We start from the raw sequence: 11,688 nt of genomic DNA on the forward strand, positions 1-11,688 counted from the left end.
GGATTACATACATCATTAAGATAGAGGCCTTTAAAATTTTCTGTTTTTAGAAGTGAAATTGCGCCCCCTCCCCATTATAAATCTGATAGTAGATTTCTTGGTTCGGAAGGAAAAATAAACCCTGAGTGCCTTAGTCCCTGAGCTGTGCTAATTTTTCTGGGACCATCAAGAAAATTATCTGGACTCTAAGAGAGCTGGCGCTCAGCAGCCTCCAGAACCCGGCCGACTCTGTGTTGAGCTCAGGGTGAGCGCAGTAAGTGGGCATGAACCTCTGATTTGGACCTGGATAGAATTTTAAGATTTTTTTTAAGTTTATTTATTTATTTTGAGTCAGGGAGGGACAGAGGGAGAGGGAGACAGAGAATCCCAAGCAGGCTCTGCACTGTCAGCATGGAGCCCGATGCAGGGCTCGAACTCACGAAACTGTGAGATCATGAGATCATGACTAGAGCTGAAACCAAGAATCAGATAGTTTACTGACTGGGCCACCCAGGTGCCCTAGATCTGGATAGAATATTAAGAAGTGAATCTTAGAAGAAAGGAAAAGCCTGAACATGTATATAATTTATACTCCAGAAAGTGGTATGTTCTTTACTCAGATGATGAGGCCAGACTAATGCAAAGTTAGTCTTAGGCCATTTAACATAGACCTGTGAAGAATGAAAATGAACCTGCCTGATGTGAGGCTCTCCCTTCCTGACTAAGCAAGTGAATGGCAGAGATTTGTGTTTTCTTTTTGGTTCTAATAGTCTCTAGACTCAAGATTCCAGAGGAGGAAGAGGTCATTTGAACACACAAAATATGGTGGGTGTACTTTGCAAGTTTTATCTTTGGATTTGAGTAGCTGATTCAGGTTCTGCAGTCAGGATTCCTCAAAGGCCAATATCTGGGTTTGCGGGATCCAGGTTGAAAAGTGGAACTCCCTATGTTCTGTGTAGGTGAGATCCCTTTAAGAGATTTTTAAATAAATAGAGTCACTTGGAAAAAATGATTTGTACCTTCCTGGAGCTCATCAATTCAGGAGACTTCTGTCTGGGGGACCTTGTGCCTGAACTGCTATCACAAAGACCTCCTGTCTGCTATCTGCTAGACTCTACATTGTGTGTTTCCTCTAAGTTGCAACATGTTAAATTATCTTGCTGTGTTTTCAGCTTTGGTCAGTTACTTGTTTCATATCTCAGCCCCCAGACTGTCTTTCTCCACAGCCTCATGAGGGATGTTAGATTCACACCAAACAGTGGCTTTTACGTGATGGAATATGTCCTTCTTCAATTCTTGTTACCCATCCTGCAGGGCGAACTCATCGAGGGTTTTGTAGTACAAAACAAAACAACCAAGTCTCTCCAGAACTCTACGCATGAAAGCTTAACTTTGTTCCTCATGACTCCACCTTCTTTAAGAACATTGTTGACTGAAATGTCACTGTCTGCCTCTCATTCTGAGTGCAAATTCCCCCAGCAACATTTGCTGGGGCTCAGTAAACAGGAAAGACAGGCTGCAGTCCATTAATAACTCACACAGGTAAATGTGTGAGTAAATGAACAGGTATTTATTAGGTGCTTACTGTATGTCCTGTGTGCTCCTAGGAAGGTGGGGAGGGATATTCAGGTGACTTGCCAGCTAGCTCCAGGAAGAGTAAGGCCACTTCACACTTAACATTGAGAGGAAAGTCAGGCCTAAGCTGCATATCCCTGGTCAGGAGCTTTTGCTGCCCAAAAATAAAGGAGGGCCAGAGTAGCCAGGAAACATTTCAAGAAGGTACTGTCTGAGAGAGAAAAAGATACAAAAGAAAATAAAGACTGAGATTTAGTGAGTGTTGAGCTTATTGGTAACCAAGGTGGGAAAAATATGAGCTAACACATAGGGTTTTGGCTTTTAGAGATGGGGCCTTCATTATAAAGGAGTAATTTGAGGTACACACAGTGCCAGAGACCTAACTTGTGGGACCTAGTACAAAGTGAAAATGTGGAACCCCTCATTAAAAATGTACTAAGAATTTCAAGATGGCAACCAAAGGCCATTAATCCAGGGGCAGCACCCTTCTGAGTGTGGTGCCCAGTACAAGTGCACAGCTCACATGCCTGGAGGCCAGCTGTGGCTGCACAGGAGGGAGAGCAGCCCCCTGAAGATCATGTTTAGACCAAGGGCAAGGGTATGGTTTCTAAAGACAGAAGCCACAAAGCTGCATGGGTGAAAATGATTGGTTGGTTGAAACAAGTTTTTTATTTCTCAGTTTAGGGTTGGTTGGTTATAAGGAGCTTGTGGGAACCAATTTCTGAGCCCCAAATCTGTTTGTTGAGTCTAGAATAGTAGCCATGATTTACCACATTTTTCCTGCTGTTTTCCTGCTAACTCAGTAACAAGCAGTTGCTCAGATCCCTTTTGGAGCCTATCTTACCCCTCCAGACTCGAGATCATGCAGCAGGCAAGTCCCTATGCATATGCCCCAGGCTCCATGAACAATTATTTTATCAAGAGTTAGGCCTTGGTGACTGGGTGGCTCAGTCGGGTAAGCATCCGATTCTTGGTTTCAGCTCAGGTCATGATCTCAGAGTCTTGAGATCAAGCCCTGCATTGGGCTCTGCACTCACAGTGTGGAGCCTGCTTGGGATTCTCTCTCTCTTTCTTTCTCTGCCCCTCGCATGCACTGTCTCCCTTTCTCTCTCTCTCTCTCTCTCTCTCTCTCTCTCTCTCTCTCTCTAAAATAACAAATAAATTTTTAAAAAAGAAGAGTTAGGCCTTGAGGGTGAGGGGGATTTGGGTCAATGGAAAGAACAGAGCAGGAAGAGGAAGCCACATGAACAATGGCCTGAGAGGAAGGTAGCCATTGACACAGTCAGGGACCCAGGTGGGGACTTGGGTGAGTCGGCCATGGGATGGGTATCGCTGGACTGGGTTTAGAGCCAGCAGAGGGTAGAAAGGTTGGAGAGCCTGATCAGGAATGGGCGGGAGGTAGGAGGACGAATGCCTGGTGGCTCTCAGCCCGTTCTCCTGCGCTATACCTGCAGGGCCAGCCCACAAGTTGGCAGAAGGGGCAGAACCATCATGGGACCTGGAGCTAGTGGGAGGCCAAGGCCAGGTGTCCAGAGCCCTCATGTGAGTCCCAGAGGGGGACATGACTTTCTGGACACTGAGCTGGCCCTGGAACCCAAGCCTCCTCCCTCACCATCCCAGCACCATGCTCTCTGCATCAAACTCTGCCTCTTGCTGAATCTGAGCAGCCCCCATCTGCCCCCTCCTACAGTTCTGCGTCTAGCTCCTTCACCCCTCTGGGAAAGCTGGAGTGCCCTTTACCGCCATCCCTCTCCTCCTATAGGAGGCCATCTCTGTGTCTTCCTCGGGTCTAACCCTGCGCTCCATCAAATCAGTTTCCCAGTCAAGCTGTACATCATCATCTCTTGGGGATGGTCTATTGGAGAGGAATAATCTGGTAACAGAATTGAAAACAATAGCAGAAACTTCTAGAATCTTTTTTTTAAACACTCAGGCTTCCTTCAGTGTCTTATGTCTATTTTTCTGGGCCTTAGCTTTTATTTCTATTTCTTTGAGTTTCTCCCCTCACTGCTCGGAGAGGCCACTCATTTGAAGGCATTTGATAACACTAAAGAACATGCACAATTAACAAATCCAAAGAGGGTCAGGTCAGCTGCTCATGCATGAAGTTCTTGCCTGTGAATATAAGGAAGCAACCTGGAACCTCTTTGTGTCATGGATTGACCTCTCCAGTCCCCCCAGCAAACCAATAAAGGCTCAGAAACAGAATACCTTTCCTGAGATCACACTATGAATTAGAGGCGGAACAGGGGTTCAATTCTTAGATCCTAACTCCCCATCCAGCACTCTTTCCCTTGTACCACATTGTGATTGACCCTGATCAGGGTTTAAGATAGAATAGGAAGCTCAGCTGCCACCTGAGAAACTTTAGAGTGAGTTGAGAACAGCTGTCTTTGGTGAACCTCCCACACCGTTCCCAGAGCAGGCTGCTCTATAGCTAACCTCAGGCTTGGCTGTCCTCCATCATGGCTGCTGTCAGCAGGGCCTGGTGATTCATGATCATGAGAGTTAGCTGACATTCTGGGTCTGGGCTTGGCATGGAGTAGAAGCAAATAACAGGAGCTGAGGACTATGGAAGGTCTCAGGATCCATTATTTTGAGGATGATGGCTAGAGTGGACTTTTGAGGGTAAACTTTAATATTGAAGTATAACATCGTGTATACAGGAAAGAACACATAACTGAGTGTACAGATGAATGAATTTTTACCCCTAGGTAACCAGCATCCAGATCAAGATATAGAATATTATCAGGGTCATTTTTAAAAAAGGGGTTGAGATGAACTATTTTGTTCCCTGAAGGAATACCAGTGTCTGCTTTCTACCCCAGCAAGAGATTGCTTTTTCATATCACATTATTCTTTCCTGCTGCCATGCAGCACAGAGCAGGCATTGAGGGGACAAGGCTAGAGGATAACTCTGGGCTGAGGTGGGGACAGGGGCACAGGTCAGGTGAAGCCAGCTCGTACAGGTGCTACACAGGGAGGGGATGGCCAAGGGTAAGAGATAGCGAGTGAGGAGTGGAAGGGGAGCCCCCAGCGACTGAATTACCCTGCTCCTCATGGGGCTAAGGGCAGAGGACCCAGAAACCTAAGGGGGTTGGGAGAGCCCGGGAACTGGAGGAACAAGTGGCCAATGTCTCAAACAAGAAGGTCTCAAGATGTGCAAGGGATTATTCCTGAAAGGAGGAGGCATAGTGGAAATGGGGGCTTTCCCCGAGGAGTGCCTCTGCTCCTCTTGACCTGCAGGGTACCTACTTTTCACATAAATGACCAGAGGATAAAGCAATGGGGAGATTTAAGCTGAGGCTCCTGAGCCCCTGGTCAGAACTACTGACTCACCGAAGCTTGAATTCAGGGAGCTTTCCTGTCCCATCAGCATGGCGACCCACACTTGGGGGAAAGCCATGCTTCTGATGAGCTCAGGAAACAACGTGAGAAGCTGTCCCTTTCCAAAACCTTCCTCAGTGGCCCCTCCGTCCAAGGAGTAGCTTAAAGGTCTTGGTAAACTGTGAGTGTGTGGGGATGGTAGTTATGTGTGGCCATGAGAATAACCATCTCCTCTGCTTGATACTTCAGTGAAGTTGATCGGTGACCAGGACAGCAGTCCTTTGAGCTCCAACAGAGTGGGCAATGGCCGTTGCCGTCTTACACAGAGTGAAGATAAATTGGCTCATGGAAGAGTGTCCTTGGGAGGGTGGGGACAAAAACTAATATGTAGTGACTCTCACTCTAAATCCCAAGGCTTTCGTAATACACTGTGCTTATTGACCACGATCGTAATGGATTTTGCCGAAGTTGTTGCGAAGCACATAAGGCCATCTGTGAAAACAGCCGCACAGGTGACTATGCCTGGCTGTGGCAGTGCTGAGACGCCTGGGCTAGACTGCAACTGAGCTTTTTAGATGTTACCTTGGGATGACATTTTTGACCCTCACTGCAGAGCATATTTAATATCTATTTAAATGTTCAGTTTGCCCTAATCTTCCTGGCAGCGAATCATTTGTCTGATGGTTTCTTGCATAATAGGGGTCATGCTGACACCAGTCTGGGGCCGTCCCTAGCCAATGGCACTTACTTGAGTGAGGGCCTCTAGACCCTGTCCTCTACCCTCCCTTCCCCCAACCCCCTGCCACTGCACCTCATGCTGTCTCCACTTGTCTATTTGCAGGCTTGCAAAGATTCTGTGAAGATATAGAAATGATGATTGGATTCCAGCCAAACATTTTCTGGAAAGTCTGCTGGGCGTTTGTAACTCCAACCATTTTAACGGTAAGGATTGCACGCTTTATCGTGTAGTTGGATCTCGCCTATGTATGTGGTGCTTTACGTTTGAACAAGGTGTATTATTCTTGCCTTCCAGAAGAGGAAACTGAGGTTCAGAGAGATCTAGTGGCCCACCTGAAGGTGCTTAGCGGTGACTCATGCAGTTTGGAGCAACCTTACAGAACATTTCCTCATGTACTGTTAGCAGATTACAGTCACATTTCCCACATGCTGCCCACGGTCCGGGCTCTGTTCAGAGAACTTTATGTGTGTCACCACATCTCTCCCTCACAGCAGCCTTGCAGGGCTGGCGTTGCAGTCGCCTCCATTTCACAGATGAGGAAGCTGACACCCAGAGGCTATGTGACTTACCTAGCACTGCACACCTAATAATTAGCAACCACCGCCTGGGTTCGAGCCCAGGCAAAAGGCTCCAGGACTCTTGCTCTTAACCACTACTCAGTAGAGCTGCTCTACAACCAAGATAGCATAAATTAGACCTTTATGGTTCACTTTTATTGTTTTTTGAGAACTATCTCATCATCCTCAAGTGTGACGATGACATTTTGAGATCATCTGACATTCATCTTCTTAAAGATCAGAGCCCTTCATGTGTCAGTAAATCTGCATAGGGACTTGTATGCACATCCCGTCCCTTCCTTTATTGTGATACAGGCTGAAGGCTTTGCCTTAATTCACCCTCCAAGCACAGTAATTGACCGCGACCTTGTCTTTCCTCCGCTTCCCTGGCTTGTGATGGGTGTTATCAAAGCAAGGCGGCAAGAAGCTGGCTGTAGTTCTGGTTGCAGCCGGCAGGTGGCACTGGAAACCAGATTAAGACCGTTGTTTAACTTCAGCACCAGGTTCTCTAAAGGAAAACAAGACAGGATGAAGTAAAATTGTAAAGAAAATATGTATTTCCTTTTTTTTTTAAAATTTTTTATTTATTAAAAAAATTTTTTTTAACATTTATTTATTTTTGAGACAGAGAGAGACAGAGCATGAACGGAGGAGGGTCAGAGAGAGGGAGACACAGAATCCGAAACAGGCTCCAGGCTCTGAGCGGTCAGCACACAGCCCGATGCGGGGCTTGAACTCACGGACCGGACCGTGAGATCATGACCTGAGCTGAAGTCGGACGCTTAACCGGCTGAGCCACCCAGGCGCCCCTCTTTTTTTTTTTTTTAACTGTCACAGAGTGAATTTTAATCAAAACACCTCAACTGATTTCTGAAAAGACATAAGTTTAGACAGAAAAACCATTCAGCATTTATCTCCCTCTGCACTGACATGAACACCATACTGAGAGGCCCACATCAATGCTCACATTTTAGAGGCGATAATTTGTCAGAAAAGTCCCACTAGATCTGGGGCACAAGGGGTGAAAAGAATCAAAATGGCTTTTCCAGTTTCTTGAGTTTAGGACTGAAATGTATATGAAGAGCTCAGATTTACCTAATTGGTGGGGGGTGGGGGGGGACTTTGAAACTCTCCTGCCTGGGGGCATTCTCTGGCTCTCCTGAGCTTCACTATTTCCCCCAGTTACCACCACATATGATTTATTCTTGGGTGAAATCAAGACCTGACTTTCCTTCCTGTCTTGGAAGAGATTAAGCTTCAGAGAATTTTATTATATTTTGCAGAAACGTATCACGTAAACATAAGAACCGGCACCACCGTTTGTGGAGGTCTGTTTGGAGGAAGGCACTTTGCCCCTAAAGCTTCCGACCACTCTGCTTAGTGGGTGATTCTTCCCCCCAATTTACAGTTATGTGAGCTGAGGCCCGGGGAGGCTAAGGAGCTTGACCAAGGCCACAAAGCTTTCAGGAGGCAGAGCTGAGACTTGAATCCAGGGCTTCTAGGCCTCAAGCCCACACTCTAATAAATTTCTAGAAACTCAGTGCTTTCACTTCCAAGTGGAGTTTGGCCAGTTTGGAATTAAAAGAATTCTAATCTCTGTGAGCAGAGAGTCAGGGAAAAGAAATTGCAGGGACTTGCTGTGTTTTTTGAGAAAGTTTCTCAACATGCTGTGCTTTTTTGATTTCAATTATGAAACTCCCATCAGAAACCTGTAGAGATCCCAGAAAAGCTCCTGATCCAGATTCCCCTTCTGTGTTTGGGAGCCATGGACAAGTAGAAGTGGTCAAATCCATTGTCAACTGATGTACCTCTCTCCTTCCTTGGCTGCCATCAGCAAAATGTCAGAGTGGGCCTGACTCAGTGGTTAAATTATTATCTCTCATGGCCAGGCTTGTCTGAGGCAGGGTTTTATCAAAGTTGGCTTGGCAGAGGGAAATTTATGGCAAGAACAGGTGTGCGCACATAAGTTTGATGTGGAATTTGTGCAACTGGAAATGGGTACCAAAGGACCAAGCCTAACACTTATTTTTTGCCACTTGCCCTTCTGTAAAGCGAGTATTTGTGGTATGCTGGAATGAACTGAGATTATGGGTTTAAATTACTTAGAAACCTCTGAAATGAAATTGATCATTTTTATATGTGCCTTCTTGGATTTATAGAGCTATAAATATTCCCCATGCAATTATTGTATACATAGTCAGATCACGTTACTGAATTATGTGCACACATAAGCAGATGTATTGCTATTTATATAGTAAATGAAATGGAGTAACTTACCATAATTACATTAGGCCATACTTCCAATAGACTGGTTAATAAAGTTTATAACTCTAGGGGCAAATGTTTAAAAAGGGGCCTAGAGTAAGGCATCTCTTTCCGTAGGAGCAGCGTTTTCAACAGCTGTCTTCAGGCTCATGTTGCTTCAGATCAATACATTGAATTATTGTTGCATTGAAATAATCACTTGGCCCAGCAGCCTGGGCTTTGCAGCAATAATATAGATATGCCTTACATTTGTATAGTGCTTCATGCTTTTCTAAAACACTTCCATATATCATCTTTGCTGACATAATTCCCTCCAATCATTTTTGGGCCATTATTTTACTGCTTAAGATAGAATGAGATGTGTGGGGCGGCGGGGGGGGGGGAAGGCAGGACTTATGTCATCATTATTAGGTACATTATTCTCGGCTGCCACTATATTGCCGCTACGAACATGGGCAAGAACACAGTTTCTCAGGTCAGTGCTCCCCAAAGGTGTGGCAAGAACAGTTAGAACCCCTGTTCTGTCTTTTCCAGTGCCTCTCTTTGTGTTCCCTTGTTCCCATGGGTGTTCCCTTGTTCCTTCTCAGCTGCTCTAAACTTGCTTTCAGAGGGTGCTCATTGCTCCTGCCGAAGTGTGCAGTGATGCAGATAATGGGCGGAAAATGACTCATCACCTCTCTTCAAATTGAGAGGGGACTTTTGAGTAAATATCAGACCATTGTTCCCAGAAAGCCCCTGTGTGTTGTGTACGCAGTGTGAAATATATCCATTTTATAGCAGAGAAGTCTGAGACATGAGGGTCCCTCCTCTAGTTAGCAGTGGAACCGAGATCAGCCTGCTGGCCTCTTGGCTCTTGGCCCACTGTTGGGTGACACGGCCCGTTCATCTTGAGTCGGTTGAGAGTGCGCCGTGCACCCACTCTGTGCCCATGGTTTATTATAGGACTCAGCTTCAGGCTCAGTCACTGCTTGCCAACCACTCCTGGCCTCACTCTGCCAGCTTTAAAGGCAGCGCCTGGATACGGGCCATTCCCCATTCAAGGAGAAGTCAAGGTAGATTCAACTCATTTATTTATTTATTTTTGTTTTTATTGTTTAATGTTTATTAATTTTTTAGAGAAATTGAGAGAGAGAGAGAGAGAGAGAGAGAGCATGAGAGGGCTGTCAGCACAGATCCTGACGAGGGCCTCGAACCCACAGACCATGAGATCATGACCTGAGCCGAAGTAGGACACTTAAACGACTGAGCCACCCAGGCACCCCATCAACTCATTTCTAAAAATATTAAAATACATACATTTAGGGGCACCTGGGTGGCTCAGTTGGTTAAGCATCCGACTTCGGCTCAGGTCATGATCTCACGGTTCGTGGGTTCAAGCCCTGTGTCGGGCTCTGTGCTGACAGCTCAGAGCCTGGAGCCTACTTCAGATTCTGTGTCTCCCTCATTCTCTGCTCCTCCCCCACTCAGATTCTGTTTCTCTGTCTCTCAAAACTAAATAAACATTAAAAAAAATTTTTTTAAATACATACATTGAATGGATTCTTTCTCACAACAAAAGCTTGATTATCCACTATAGAAAGTACAGACAACCCTTTAAATATGCCCAACTCCACGCATCAGTCCCCTTGATGTATGGCCCTTACAGTGTCTTCACAGCCTGTGTGTGTGTGTACCCATACACGTTGCTCAGTTCTGGGAGATGGCAAATGCAGCTGGCCAAGTGTGTGTCATCTTCCTCCTGAAATTCAGTTTCTTCATTTGGAAAATGGAGTATTAATAATACCTCTTTCAGGGTTGGTCTGGATATAACATGGGATCATAGATAGGAAAGCAGCAAACTGATGGCAGGGGCTCAATACCTGGCTCTTAGGAATGAACACTTCGCATCACCAGCCTAACACATGTGTCTCTCTTTTCTTCCTAGTTTATCCTTTGCTTCAGCTTTTACCAGTGGGAGCCAATGACCTATGGCTCTTATCGCTACCCTAACTGGTCCATGGTGCTCGGATGGCTGATGCTCGCCTGTTCGGTTATCTGGATTCCAATTATGTTTGTGATAAAAATGCATCTGGCCCCTGGCAGATTTATTGAGGTAATTCCATCAGCTCCTTTTCCTTGCCATCCCCTCCCCAGGGAGAAGCTCTCAGAGCTCCGTGCATTAAAAAACAACAGATTCGGTAAACTTATTCTCCAGGGAGACTTGGTGATTAAGTGATCACAGTTGCCACCGTTTCTATTAAACCCGTTTTTATTATGTATTATTCCTCTAATGGAGAGACTTAGCCGATCCGCAGGCCAAGCTGTTATGCTCTTCCTCAGTGCCCTGGCAGCTCTGGGGAATAAGCGATCATGTCTCCTCTTTCCTGGAGTTCCCCTCCCCCCCTCCCCTTCCCCACAGTTTACATCTGATATTTGGTTTTTAACCACACGTCAGATTCCCGCTTTCCTGATGTGCATCTCTGTCCAAGTCTTCTCCCTCCAAACATTTATTCCCATTACGTTTTAAATCACTACCCCTTCCTGTTGGACTGGTATTAGAATGGCTGAGGGGTCCAAGCTCATGAACATGTCACCATCCCCATACAATGTAATGAGAGGTCCGGGGCATGGCTGGTGTGAGGTGAGACCTGTCCTTGTTAATCCCTTGATGGGTACTTTCCTCATTTCTAAAGAAAAAAAAAATCCCCACCCTGACTCCAGGGTGTCTGGGAACGCATTGCCACTTGTTCAGCCACCAGTGAAGTGTGGTCAGGCTTTTGTTACTTATGAGAAGTCGCTGGCTCAGGCGTGCTAGGGATAGATCAGCACTGCCTCTGTCTTGAAAATCCAGAGGTTGGACCTTTTGGACCAGACCGGTGCTCCTCAGGGTTTGGCCCCGGGACCGGCAGCATCAGCACCACCTGGGAGCTTGTTGGAAATGCAAATGAGCAGGCTCCAGCTGGCTCCACTGAACCCGAGGTGGGGAACGGGAACCCCCCCCCTCCCGTCTGTAGTTTAACCAGCCCACCAGGTGATTCTGATGCACACTCAAGTTTCAGACGCCTTGGGATAGACCAAGGCAAAGAAACACCTGCCAATAGAGGGCAGCGAAGAACAGGTGTATGGGCTTGGCTCTTGGTCAGATTGAGAAGAGGAAGAGAGGTCTCCGGAACATCCCACAGAGGGGGTGGCTTTTATTTTCAATGGACTGAAAATGGAGACAGAGTTGACAAAGGGAATGTAGGAGTCTCCTTACTGAAGCGGTAT

The 11,688-nt window shown here is 46.2% G+C and overlaps 1 protein-coding gene across 2 annotated transcripts in view; it reads left to right on the forward strand.

Moving 5' to 3' along the window:
* The window catches only part of SLC6A5 (solute carrier family 6 member 5), a 67,989-nt gene that overhangs the window by 50,443 nt on the left and 5,858 nt on the right, over positions 1 to 11,688 (forward strand). For both annotated transcript variants that reach the window (XM_019812187.3, XM_019812186.3), the window contains 2 exons: positions 5,723 to 5,823; positions 10,367 to 10,534. In XM_019812187.3, coding sequence (XP_019667746.2) covers positions 5,723 to 5,823; positions 10,367 to 10,534 — 269 coding nt within the window. The remainder of the gene's footprint in view (positions 1 to 5,722; positions 5,824 to 10,366; positions 10,535 to 11,688) is intronic.

This window comes from Felis catus, chromosome D1 (assembly GCF_018350175.1).
Source record: "Felis catus isolate Fca126 chromosome D1, F.catus_Fca126_mat1.0, whole genome shotgun sequence".
NCBI lineage: Eukaryota > Metazoa > Chordata > Mammalia > Carnivora > Felidae > Felis > Felis catus.